Source organism: Marmota monax, unplaced genomic scaffold (assembly GCF_021218885.2).
Source record: "Marmota monax isolate L192 unplaced genomic scaffold, Marmota_monax_Labrador192_F-V1.1 WCK01_AAM20220418_F8-fsc00080, whole genome shotgun sequence".
NCBI lineage: Eukaryota > Metazoa > Chordata > Mammalia > Rodentia > Sciuridae > Marmota > Marmota monax.
In genome coordinates, this window is record NW_026694750.1 from 780,460 (window position 1) to 794,459 (window position 14,000).

Genomic DNA, 14,000 nt, shown 5'->3' on the forward strand with positions numbered 1-14,000 from the left:
CCTGCGCAGGACGCCAGCAAGGGAAGGCCAAGGGCCCATCCCTAGTCGCTCCACAATCCTCACACCAGCGCCTGCGCCCCCTGGCCTCCTCCTCAGCTCATTTCTGGGGACCTGGCTCTCGAGGCAGGAGCAAGAGAGATGAAAAGATGAGCCTGAGGGAGAATCTTCCTTCTTTTGCCTCAAAGAGTCACCCACAGCGCCCTGAGCTCTCAGAGCAGGGAGGGCGAGGTCCCGGAGGTGCAGCCCCCAGGAATCGAGACTTCTCAGCTGCAGCCCAGGAATGTGGAGCGGCCCTTGAGAATGGCAAGTCTGAGTCCTGAGCTGGCCCCTCAGCCTAAGCCCGGGTTTCCTCTGAGGGCAGGAATAACAAGGAAACACACAGTGGCTGGAGGCACAGGGGGGCTGGTGCACAGGGGTCTAGCACATGCCACACGTCGCTGGCAGCCACCCCTGTGCTGCACTAGTGGACTCCTCAGAGCTGGGCCCGAGGCCACCACGGCCGGCACGCCCAGCCCCTCTTGCGGGGACACAGAGGCAAGCTGCCGGGGCTGCCCTCGAGGAGGCGCTTGGCACTGGCCTGGAGGGGCCAGGTGACTTGCAGTTGCCTCTCCTAGTTTCCCTCCAGGTCCCGGCTCTCTCCTAGGAGGCGGCAGGACATCGTCAAAACTCTGAGGTCTAAGTTACATGCTCTGCTGGGAGACGGGCCACCTCGTTTTCTTAACCCCAAATGGCACCAGGTTCCAGGTCACATTAGGGTGATTCTAATGGCTTTTTCCAAAGCCAACCAGAGGCACAGCACTGAGCCTATCCAGGAAGCCCACCGACCCTTACCTGAGGGAGGCCAGCTCCCACCACGGCCCCGCTGTGGATCATAGGGCCTTCCTTCCCCACAAAGAGCCCTGGGAACGGTGACAAAGAAGATCATTAGTCAGCACAAAGGAGACCTCTGCTACACAACCCTTTCTCTCTCTGACTAGAAAGTGGAAAAGAGCATTCCCACGGGGATCATACCCAGGGCCTTGCACATACTAGGCCAGCACCACCAGAGCCACTCCCCGGGCCCAAAGTCTTGCTCTTTACATTCTAAACATGGGTTCAGCAAACCGTGGCCTGTGGGCCCAGACCTGCTCTCTGCCTCCCTGCACAATTTGAAAGCTGAGAATGGTTTTTATATTCTTTTTTAAAAAATATTTGTTTTAGTTGTGGGTGGACACAATAACTTTTATTTTATTTTTATATGGTGCTGAGGATCGAACCCAGCGTGCCGGGCGAGCGCTCTATCACTGAGCCCCAGCCCCAGCCCCTTTATATTCTTAAATGGAGACATTCTCATCAGTTACACAAGTACTTACACTATATCCTCAATTTTGCCTCACAGCTCACAAAACCTATCTGTACATTTACACAAAAAGCTTACTGATTTTTATAAAAACAACTCCACATACAACTAGATGGTCATTCTAGTTCAAAACAGAATGGTATGTCTGTCAGATAAGGCTGAAAGGTCACAGACCAAACAGTATCCACATTTAACCATACACAGAAAGTGCAGACATCTTGATTAGGGGCAGGGCCTTCAGTCCAAACCAAATGAATTTACGAGTCTAGTCATCTTTGCCAATTACACTTGAAGAGGAAAGCAGAAATGCCCTCCTCACCTCCAGCCACACTGAACAGCACTCCAAAGACTTTACAGAGCAGGGTTCGGAGCCGGACGATTCCTGGCACCTTCACGCCATTCAAGTAGCATTTGATCTCAGGTATCCCAGAACCCGCTGCCACTGGCTGGTGGGGGACAAGAGGCACACCCATAATTTTTTTTTTTTAAAGAGAGAGAGAGAGAGAGAGAGAGAGAGAGAGAGAGAGATTTTTTTTAATATTTTTTTTTTTTTTTTAGTTTTCGGCGGGCACAACATCTTTGTTTGTATGTGGTGCTGAGGATCGAACCCAGGCCGCACGCATGCCAGGCTAGCGCGCTACTGCTTGAGCCACATCCCCAGCCCACACACCCATAAATTTAAAATCCACTGCTTCTTCAGCTAACCAGTAGCAACAGGCTTCTTAACCATCGGTGCTCACCTTGCCTAGATTCCCAACTCCGTAGGTCTTAAGGAGAACAGGAGCATTTGCTTTTTTTTTTGTTACCGGGGATTAAACCCAGGGATTCTTAACCACTAAGCCACACCCCCAGCCCTTTTTATTTTTTATTTTGAGACGGGGTCTTGCTATGTTGCTCAGAGCCTTGCTAAGTTGCCGAGGCTGGCTTTGAACTTGAGATCCTCCTGCCTAAGCCTCCCCAGTCACTGGGATCACAGGCACCCAACTGAGCATCTGCGTTTCTGACAAGTTCCCTTAAGTCCCATGAGTCTGCAGCACCTGGGAGTCTTTCAACAACCAAAGCGGAGCCCACTTCCAGAGGTTCTGATCTATGCATTTTTAAAAAGCTCTCCCATTGATGCCAATGTGCCACCAAGGTTGGAACTGTCATCTTATCTAGATTTTTCCTCTTTTCTCACCAGAGACTTAAGCCCTAACTTCCTGCATAAGTGATCAAGAGGACCCTTGTGCAGGGACCTATCAGCCACGCTGTGTGATGTCCCGATGTGCTGGGAACGGAGATGAAGCAAATAGGCTCAGAAGTGAAAACCTCGAGGACAAAGGGGCCATTTCCAAAGCAGCTCACCTCGATGAGGACAAGGAGGCTCGCCAAGAAGACGAAGGTCAGGTTAAAGCCCAGGAGCTCCAGGAGGGACAGGGCGAGGTAGCCCTTCTGGCTGTACTCCTCCACCGCTGCAGGGGCCGGTCAAGGAGCACGCGTTCTGGCACACACCTTCCTGTCCTCCAGGGGTGACATTTGGGAATACCGCCTGGGTCATTGTGTTAACTTCTGCATGAGGTGACATCCTGTGAACACACTGCTGTCTTCCATGCTCACACCTGGTGACCCCCTTCCTATTGTCGCACAGCAGCAGACCACCCTGGACATGTCCAGGTGCTGGTCTAGGAGAGGAACTTCTGAGGCAGGAGACTGGGCACCTTCCTGTCTATTCCTTGGGCTCACCAGACATCCAGGTTTCCTCCTCTGAGAACTGTCGCTCCTCATTCTCCGCCCAGTTTCTACTGCACCTTGGGGTTTTTCCTAAGCGGCTGGCGGTCTGTCTAGTCTAGAGACTATCTGCCCCTTCAATGCCTAGAAAATGTCTTCCAGGCTTGGATTTTCTTACTGTATTTATAGGGTTTCATTGCTGTTTCTGGGTTTTATGTCTGTCTTTTTATCAAACCCAGGGCCTCACACGTGCTAGGTGAGTGCCTACCGCTGAGCCACAGCCCCCGCCCAGGAATTTTACTCTGATAGGAAAAGATCAGTAAACTTGACCCTAACAGCCTGTGCCTTCTAGAGTTTTAAGAAATTATTCCCTCTTGACATCATCTTGTCTCTTACACAGTTTTGTTTTGCTTATTTACATCTTCAATCCATATGGAATTGAGTTTTATTTACGGTATGAGGAGGAATCTAATTTTATACTTTTCCATAGGGACAGCTAAAGTCCCAGCATCTTTTATTAAATAATCCTTCACTCTCTCACTGATTGCTAAATTAACCGTCATTCATCAGATTTCTCAATGAATGGGCCAGTTCCCGCTCCTCTATTATTTTCCCCATTGGTCTAACTGGGTATTACTGCGTCAATATGACACTGTTTCAATTACTACATCTTAAATTTTCTAAGTCTTGACATCTAGTAGGGCAAACCCACCAGTCTGTTGTTCAAAACCATCTCAATTACTTTTGGCCCTTTACTCCTCTATACAACTTTAGAAAGAGAGTTTTTGAGTTCCATGATAGATTCTGTTGGAATTTTTTAAAGTATCTTTTTAGTTGTTGGTGAACACAATATTTATTCACTGATTTTTTTATGTGGTGCTGAGGATCAAACCCAGTGCCTCACACATGCTAGGCAAGCACTCTACCACTGGAATTTTGATGGAAACACTGAATTTACAGACTGGGGAGAACAGCCATATTTGTGACACTGGTGTTTAACTAACCACAAACATGTAGTATATCTACTGAAGTCTTTTCCCCCTTTGTGTCCCTTGATGACACTTAAAACCTTAGAGCCGAATGGCTGGTAAGGGCCCTTCAAATGTTGTGTTTACTGTTTGGCCCATTTCTAGGTAAGGAGGCAGCTCGGGGACCACTGAAGTCTGGAAGAATCAGGAACCACGTAAAGGATACACGTCTGAACCACTCCAAACTTGAGCTGGGTGAAGAGTCGGACAAAAAAGTCCACAAGGAGACCCACCTGCAGAGAGCAGAGACCCGGTCAGACTCTTCCTGGGGTAGCGCCTTCCCTCGCTGCATGGATGTGGCTGATCAAGTCAGCACCAGCAAGGTACAACTGAACTTGGTCAGTCACTCTGGCTCTGAGGACAGCTCTGCCCCAGCCTGGCCCCACTGCCCCAGCAGAGAATAGAGAAGGGGTGCAGCTAAGTGGAGAGAAGCAGAGCAAAACAAAGTGGAGAAAGGACACAGAAAAAGATGGGAGAGCCAGGAAGACACCCCAAGGTTAATGAGTAGTAACACTGAGCTGCACGGGGACCCCTCAGCTCTTTCCAAAGGCAGTTTCAAAAGAGGAATGGCCAAAATGTCTGGGGCTGCTTGGCTGGGTAGGCAGGCGGCTGAGGATGCTACTTTAAAAGAAAACATTTTCGTGGGCATATAAAGTTTCTCTTTCGTTGGCCATTCTTTTGACTGAGAACTATCCTACAGCCCTGGTTACCTGAGTAGAGGAAACAACCTCGGCTCCACTATTCCACTCGCATTGCTTAAAGGAGACTCAGAAAGCCTGACAGTGTGGAGGCAGGATCAAAGGCTCCGCGCCTCCAACTCTGGCCTTCCCTAAAGTCAGTGCCTGAAAGCTTCTGAATACTGGAGCAGGAAGCAGTGACAGATCAAAGGAGCAGAGCCAGAGCCACAGCGGCTGGGTGCTACTCTATAAGGTCTGCCTTCCCAGCATCTAAGAGTGTGAGGAGAAGCTGCCAGTAGTGACAACTGGAAGTTCAAAGGAGTTTGTATTAAAGGAGCAGAAAGAAGAGAAACTCTATGGCTAATGACTGAGCTTATTACTGGGAGATCTAGACCCAGAAATGCATACAGCAAAACAGATACTTGGACCTCAATAAGACCAATCAACCCGCGTTTCCCCCATGATGGTGTCCAGCAGAATGTTAGCAAAGAGGGTTCTGAATACCATTAGTCTTACCTAGATGTTCCCTGCGAATTTACTACAGTAAAAATCTGATGAGTGTCATGAAAATAGAAACTGTGGTAGTCCTTGGAGCTGTATTCTATTCAATACAGGTTTACGCTTCACAGGTCTATCATGGAGAGTTAGGCACGAGACTTGTGGCCAATTCTAGAGAAAGGAGATAAACAGGCTGCTGCTCAGGCCCAGGCACACCCCTGCTCACACTGCACTCATGAAAAACCAAGATCTGACGTGTGTCTTTTTGGCTGGCTACTGACATTTCCGACTTCTCTTTTCCAGATTTGCCAACGTTAAGTCAGCAGTTCCGGTCCCAGACCTTTGGCTGGTCTGCAGTCTTTGGCAAGGCTTTCCCACCGTCCTTGTATGGTCTGCCTGTGAACATGCGGAGCCCAGGAACCAAGTTCACTGAGGCGCACCTCCACGCACAACTGCCAGCTCTACCCTCCAGACCAGATCATCAACGTGCAGGGAGAAGCGCAGGGCAGCATGACCTCAGCACCCACAGCGTGCTGGCTCCACCTGCTAGGTCACCTACTACCCACCACAGGTATGCCGTCCAGCTTATCAAGTAGATTAGGGGCTAGGCCCTGTAATCGTATCATAAAAGGGATGTTTTGGCCAAACCTTTGAGTGCTTAAAGAGCCCTGAGTTGTGTAAATTTCACTTTCATTTCACAATGCAATAGCAAGCGAAGCAGGAAAACCTGGGCAACATTATTATTAAAAAAAAAAAAAAAAAAAAAAAGCAGGCTTGGTTATCATGACAACCGCTACAGTAACAAATGAAAGAAGTCAGTAGCCAGGCCAGGCCTTTCCTGTGACCCGCCAACCCCTCTGCCCATCATCTGCCCCCGGCCTGCTGCTTACCAGCCCAGTGCAGACTCCAATGGCGAACACCATCATCCACTTCACCGCTTCGTACCTTCGGCCTTTCTGTTTACGTGGAAAAAGAATGATTCCCTGTTACAGGATCACACTGCCGGCGGGAAAGGAACACACCTTGACCAACCAGTTCCAGACTCAACTCCAGGGGTACAGCGAGCATGTGAGGGGAGGCTTGGCGTCTCAGCTGCTTCACGATGCAAGAATGACGACCCCTAGGGGCTGGGCCAGGTGCCCTGGCTGTGAGTGTGCTAGCTGGCACCAGGAAGGTTAGAGAATCAAATGCCAATATCTCATGAAAAAGTCAAAAGACTAGGAGGGGTAAAGACATTTCCTGGAGCATTTGGAAGAAAAGGCAAATTGTCCAAAGACCCACTTGGTCCGAAGAGACCAAGAACCATGGGACTCACCTTATTATCCATCGTCTCCAAAACCTCCAGGTAAGGGTCATTGATGCAACGGTCATAGTCCAAACTCTGGAAGAAGGACATGTGAACAAGAAAGTCACATCCAAGTAGGAAGAATTACCAAGACCTAAAGAGGGATAAAACTTCAGGTTCCCACTATGTGACCCAGGGGTGGGCAGGAGGGCTGTCCTGTGGCAACGCAGGACCTCAGACCCCAGACTTGTGCTCAATCTGTGCTTTCAGGAGCCCTGCAGGCGCAGGAGGATTGGGCAGCGCTGCTCCAGGTTAACGCTTCACGCTCTGGAGGAATCCGGAGGCACGTTCTTCTTCTTTTTTTTTTTTAACTTTTTTTTTTAGTTTTGGTGGACACAGTACCTTTATTTTACTTACTTATTTTTATGTGGTGCTGAGGATCGAACCCAGTGCCTCACACATGTGAGGCAAGCGCTCTGCCACTGAGCCACAATCCCAGCCCTGGAGTCACGTACTTCTAACCTTTCAGTTTCTATGAAATAAGGACCTCAGCACTCATCAGCCCCATTGTCTCCATGTGATGTGAACAAAAGCTTCAATTAACCAGAATCAAGTTACTCCAAAAAGTCAATCCATTTTAATCATATTTTACAAGTAGTTTCTATGAAAATGAGGTTGGTCACAAGACAAATTGACAGGGAGACTATTTTTAGAAGGAAATTCCAGTTTATGTTCAGAAGAGGCACAGATTCAGGCCAGCTACAGCTTCTACATCCAAGGCAGTGTTCCTGAAGCCACGCTCTACAGACACGATTTGCAGGTGAGCCTCAGACATTCCAAGAAACAATTCAGAAGAAATTATTTTGTTTTTATGTCTTATCAAAGTGGCAGCAGTTTGTCAACAAAGAAAAACAGTCTGCCATGTGCTCTCTCCTGCCCATCACCTGTTCCTGCAGCCACATCAGCAAATGAACAAGCTGGACATTGGCCTAGTGGCCACAGTACCAGGCAATACTCTTTTTTTTTTTTTTTTAAACGGATGCAGTACCTTTGTTATTCTTTTTTATATGGTGCTGATGATCAAACCCAGTGCCTCACATGTGCAAGGCAAGCGCTCTGCCACTGAGCCACAACCCCAGCCCTTAATTCTTTATTTTTATTTTTTTACTTGCTGATAGACTTTTATTTTATTTATTTATATGTGATGCTGAGAAACAGTGCCTCACACGTTCTAGGCAAGGGCACTATTGCTGAGCCCCAGCCACAGCCCCCAGGCAATACTCTTGAGTCAGCCAAACGCAGGTATGATGTGTGATGATTTATTCCATGTATATGACTATCTGGAGTAAGTCCAAATTCCTTTTTTATAAGAGCTCTGGAGTAGCAACAGGTGATTGGTTAATTAATTATCATACATCTAAATGTAGAAAACTATATAGCAATTAAATACTTACAGTAACTCCATAAGACAGATATGGGAAATATCCAAAACTTATTAAGCAAATAAAGCAAGTAGCAATAAAAAATAAAAATAAAGCAAGAGGTAGAAGAAAATGTATAATATAATCCCATTTTGATAGACAAAATTAGGATTTATATGTCAGCATGAATAATGGAAAACATCTGTAAGATGACATTTTAAATATTCACATTTCGGTATCATTTGAAATTCTCACATCTCATATGGTGTGCTTTTATATTAAAAAAAAAAACACAACTTTTTCTTCTTCTTTCTACAAATCAACCATGTGACATCGCATTTTAGGAACAAACAGAAAACTTATAATGGGAACATCCTTCCGTGACACTGTCAAGTAAATATGTGGTCTTTGTCCTGTTACTAGCATCCAGGACCTAAAACCCCTGGCATCTCCGAGTGCAAAGTGTCTTTTACATGCTGATGAAAGGGTGGCTGCGGCCCTAGGTGGCTTTAGGACGAGGCTGAGCACTGGAAAGGGTGACCTATGATTAGAAGGTTGGAACTGCGACTCCCCCCACCAGTCTCCAGGAAGCTGAGGGACTGGAGGTTATGCTGGTCACCAGAGCCACTGATGTGGTCAGTCCGCCTGCGTGATGCAGCCTCCACTGGGCCCGGGGAGCTTCCTGACTGCTGCGGCTCACCCAGAGCACGGGAGCCCCACCGCCCTTCCCCCCAGCCTTACGCTGCACATCTTCTCCATCTGCTGTTCATCTGGACCCTTTGTTATATTCTTTATTAATAAGCTGGTGAGCAGTAAATAAACAGTGTTTCTCTGACTTTTGTGAGCAGTTCTGGCAAATTAATCAAACTCAAGGAAGGAGTGGCAAGACTTTCTACTTAACACCAGCATCTGGAGGAGGTACAGTCTTTGGGCGCCTCCAGCCTGTGTCTGGTGCCGTCTCTATCCAGGGAGACAGCGCCAGAACAGAATTAGAGGACACCCTGGAGCAGGTGTCTGCTGGACAATTTTTACTCACTTGGTGTATGGGGAAACAACCCACACGCAGATGGTGTCAGAAATGTGTGCTGAAGTCTAGTACTTACATCCCAGCCAGGCAGGAGTCTGAGACACGAGGATCACAAATTCAAGGCTAGCCTGGGCAACTTAGCAAGGCCCTGTTTCAAATAAAATGAAAAGCGCTGGGGTGATGCCCAGTGATGGAACACTTGCCTAGCATGCCCCAACAGCTGGCTTCAACCCCCAGCACAATAAACAAACAAACAAATGTATGTGTTGAGTTGGGTCTGAGTAAAAGGAAGAGCACTATTTTTTTTATATATCTCATCTTTATACCCAAATTTAGAATTTATCGGTCAATTAATTATTTGCTTAATAGGTTTATCTAACAATGTGTTGGGGCCACTTTGGACTTTGACCGACCGGAGAGCACTTGTGGAGTGGAATGAGCAGCAGTGCTGAAAAGCACCTCCTCTGAACTCTCCCTTAGTTCCCTAAAGGCTAAATTCTCTGGGTGACAGTCAAACACTGTCAATTCCTTCTGGATATCTCACCAGTGGGGGAGACTGCTGAAGTCTCACTCACACAACAGGAAGAATACCAGAGTGGACACTGCACAGAGCCCAGACAAACTCTGTCCCAGGCTACTGCTTCATCTATGGGCTCATACACCTTCCCTAAAAACCACTGACTTTTTCTCTGAAACATCTACACCCCCTCTCCTCTCCCGGACTCACAGGGTAACTGACACTCACTCTCCTGCGATGCCCGGACACTTAATAAATCTGTACACCTGGTCTCCCACTCATTGTCTACCACCAGTATATTTCTCAGACTCAGGATATCAAACCTCCAGCAGGAAAAGAGCAGGATCTTCCGCTCCTACACTAAAACTCCATGAGCATTTACAAGGGCTTTCTTTGTCCAGAACAGGCCAGTCTTTTACGACAGAAAGTGGATTAGTGATTGGAGAGTTGGAAGCAAGGAGAATGGGCCCCAACCAATAAATGGATACAGGGTTTCTTTCTGGAGTGATGAAAACACTCTAAAATAGACTGTGGGGATAGCTGCCCAACTCCGAAAATACTGAGAAAAACCAATTGAATTACACATTTTAAATGGATGTATTGTACTTAGTGCATTATAGCCCAATGGTGCTGCTGAAAACAGCATTTAGAAGCAACGGCAGCCCAGAACACCAGTATCTTTTCTCTTTTAAAAATAAATTAGTTGCGTGTGACACTGTAAGTATGTATCAGTGGAATATATGATCTAGTAAAACCAGATCTTCCTTCTCCTTTGCTACAATTAACATCCTTTTATTTCTGCTATACGTGTTGTTCATTGGTTTGAGAAACTAACAACTTTTATTAATAAAATTTTTGTAGGTGTCCTGTAGGGCTACTGCTTATGGCTATGAGCAAAACAATACCCAACCACAGGAACAAGTGGGGCTGAGATGCAGCCCAAATCCAATCAGGAAGGGCTACTTTCGTCTTATACAAAAGCACCTTCAGCAGGCCTGAGCTAGGGCCGTGGCCATGTCTGAGAGGAGGAGGCATTGACATCCAAACCTGCTCTGAAAAGAGCCTTTTTCTAACTCAGAAGAGCAAGACAGACTCAATGACCTGCATGAAAACAGAAAATAGCACCATTCATGACAGGAAATTATTATCAAACCACCCATGAGAATGGATGTCAAAATGGGATTCTTAACATCTTGTAAGACACCCAATTTACAAACAAAAGAGTCAAGTACACATTACAAGCTCCCCCAAAGCAGAAGGGAAAAGAGTACACTCTAGAAAGACCTTGAACACAAGGTTTCTAGTTGACCCTGAAGTAAAATCTGAGCACTTTCCTGATTAAGTGCCTAAGTGAATTTGCTCTTACACAAAGCAAATGCTCTCAGGAAGCTCATATGCAGAGACAGCTAACTGGGAAACACTAATAATCCACACGAAAGAACATCAACCCATGACATTCGCATGCTGGCACCTCCACTCAGGGCGAGCGCATCACTAATACAAGTGCAGTCTAGTGGAAAGAGAGAGAGAGCCTCAGAAAAGGCAGGGTGGGTGGAGGAGGCTGGCCCAGCTCCCAGATGTGGGAGAAGGCAGTAAGACGTCTTCGATGCTTGAGGGGCTCAGCAAGAGGGCAAGGTGACAGCACAACATGGAGCATCTTCTGATGATTTCTCAAAAATCTCAACTACATACAAGGAACTAAATACTTAAGAAGTATGAGGAAATACACCAATGGATACAGTGCTTTTGGATTTATTAAAAATTGTCCCATCAGAGTTGAGTATTAAACTGTACCATGGTGGCACAACAGGCAAAATCTAGAGGGCAGAAAATTCCAGAGTCCTAATGATATTGTAAAACAAATGACAAGGGGGAAAAAATGTAAAGGAAGAAAGCATAAATGAAAAGAGACTTAAGAGGGCTGGGGATATAGCTCAGAGGTAGAGGGCTTGCCTAGGATGCACAAGGCCCTGGCCTTGATCTCCTGCACGTGTGCCCCTTTCCCAGAAGGACATCATTTCTTACCCACTCACTCCTTAGGACAGAAGGTCAAAGAGCATCTCACACAAAAAAAGAAAAAAAAAAAAGAAGAAAGAAAGGGATTTAAAAGATTTCAAACAAATGTAACGTGAGGACCTTATTTGGAACCTGTTTCAAACAGAAAAATACATATAACTATCATATGAAAACTGGGAAATTCATATACTGGATATTTGATACCATCTTTTAGATGGAATAATTGCATTATGCTTTTTTAAAAAAGTCCTTATCCTCTGGAGATGCACAAATTATTTTCAGGTGATGTGATATGATGTATAGAATTTCCTTCAAAATAATATGGGAAGGGAGAAGTGGAGAAAACAGAGATCAAACAAGGTTAAGCTTGAGCTGACGGCTGTTGAAGCTGTGTGAGAGGACAGGGTCTTCGATACACAGTCCTGGCCATTTTTGTGCATGTTCAAAATTCTCTATAATAAATGTTTACAAAATTCTGTGCCATACTACAAATCCTAATGTTTACACTCTATAGCAAATGTGCAGTATTTAAAGTAGTCAAGTATGTTACTGTCCTCACATATGGGATCTTTAGTCTACATGACATTTAAAAAAGTGCTGAACACACACATGATTAATTCCATTTCTCAGAAGTGATCCCTAGGGAGCAGCTAAGGATGGGCAAGAAAAGACAGACGTTCCCCACCATGCAGTTCATTATAGAGAAGGTGGGAAAATCAAAGATGGATTAAATAAATCACGGCAATAAAAAATTGTTTCCCTATTTAAAAAGATATTATAGAAAAGCACCAGTACAAAAACTGTTATCAAGTTGGGCTGGGGAGAACAGGCTAAGATAGCATATTATTAGAATTAGGATTTTATCTTCTTTTTGTAAATTGTTTAAGGATTTTCTACACAATCATAGTTTGCTTTTTTCATTTCAAAATTCATACGAAAACTCATCATGAACTGATTAAATGATAAAAAGTCAATTTCACTCTAGCAGCATGATCTTACAAAAAACACATACTCATAAGAATCCCATACATGAAACTGGAAACTATAATCAAGAACATTTCAGAGAGAAGCTGCTTGGGCAAGAAACTATCATTTGAAAACTAAGTTCTCTCAGAAGAGAAGCAAGGATTCCTTAACAGGGTATGAACACAAGCCTGTTATGAGTGTACATTGCAAGTAGCTTTGGCTATGGGTCTCTGTAGGTTGTAAAGGCAGTTTAAAGGCAAATGCATACTCTGGGTAAAGGTACTATAGGTCCATAAAAGCACAGACACAAGATATTGGGGGTTAAGGTGAAAAAAGGGATTGTTAAATAGCCTCTTTCCCAGAGGACATCATTTCTTACCCACTCACTCCCTAGGACAGAAGGTCAAAAAGTATCTCAGGTTCGAATCATCACTTTGGTCTGAAGTAAGCAGCCCACTCACTACTTTAGTTACCCAACACAGAATCTAAGAATCTCACCTCATAGTCTTTCCTTGGAAGGATCTCATCCTCCTCTTCCTGTGTCTCTCCAAGGATGGTCTAGAAAAACAGATCCACATTAGGGAGACATTTTTAGTGGTTAAGAGTGGAAGGAAGCAAGCTGGGCACCATGGCGCACCTGTAATCCCAGAGGTTTGGGAGGCTGAAACAGGAGGATTGGGAGTTCAACGCCAGCCTCAGTAACAGCGAGGAGCTAAGCAACTCAGTGGGACCCTGTCTCTAAATAAAATACAAAAAAAGGGCTGGGGATGTGGCTCAGTGGGGGAGTGCCCCTGAGTTCAATCTCTGGTACAAAAAAAAAAAAAAAAAAAACAGAGAGAGAGCGGGGGAGAGAGAGAGAGAGAGAGAGAGAAGAAGGAGGCAGAAATATTTACTGAAATCTGATCAGTTGCTAGTTCTAAATCAGCTGGAGCCACCATTAAAGTGGAACAAGACCTCAAAAAAACCTTTTAGGATGAGGAGTCATGTGGGTAGAGAGCTAGTCATCCAGCTGAGTTCTTCATTTCTATTGATACATTCTCCAAATAACCACTGGCATTTTTAGGACACCTCAAAGATGTCCACTGCCAGCTTAGAGGTGGGGGCGGAGGATTCAGGCTCCATCTGACAATGCACTGAACCTGAAATCAGAAGGACCTCTCCAAGTAGCCAGGATACTACAATTGGGAAAATGTTAGACTAAAGAAGTAACCTGTCAACTCTGGGGACACGACAACTCAAGTTTCACCTGGTTGCTTTGCAGGGGGAATCTGGATGTACTGTGACCCAGAAAGGGTGAGAGAGAATAAAAAAGGGCTGGAGAAACTAAACCGGCTGTATGATGCGCACAAAGTCCTGTGGAAGGGGCTCATTCTGAACAGGCCTGTTTCATTAAAAAATACTTTCAGATGACAATAAAAGAAAATACACATGAGATAATTGGAGTTGGCCTGGATTCTCCTTCAGATTCCAAAGAAGGGTTATGAGAAAAGCTCTGCACATTAAGCAGGGCAGATGCTTC

General features: G+C 45.6%; 1 protein-coding gene across 3 annotated transcripts in view; it reads right to left on the reverse strand.

The window, feature by feature from the left end:
- Clcn6 (chloride voltage-gated channel 6) overlaps window positions 1–14,000 on the reverse strand; it is a 31,102-nt gene that overhangs the window by 16,833 nt on the left and 269 nt on the right. For 2 of the 3 annotated variants that reach the window (XM_046424369.2, XM_046424371.2), the window contains exons 2-8: window positions 12,980–13,039; window positions 6,565–6,630; window positions 6,140–6,205; window positions 4,241–4,307; window positions 2,684–2,790; window positions 1,659–1,785; window positions 832–899 (exon numbers count right to left, since the gene is read on the reverse strand). In XM_046424369.2, the coding sequence (XP_046280325.1) occupies window positions 832–899; window positions 1,659–1,785; window positions 2,684–2,790; window positions 4,241–4,307; window positions 6,140–6,205; window positions 6,565–6,630; window positions 12,980–13,039 (561 nt within the window). Of the gene's footprint in view, window positions 1–831; window positions 900–1,658; window positions 1,786–2,683; window positions 2,791–4,240; window positions 4,308–6,139; window positions 6,206–6,564; window positions 6,631–9,058; window positions 9,131–12,979; window positions 13,040–14,000 lie in introns of all 3 variants that reach the window. The other variant, XM_046424370.2, reaches the window with a different exon arrangement.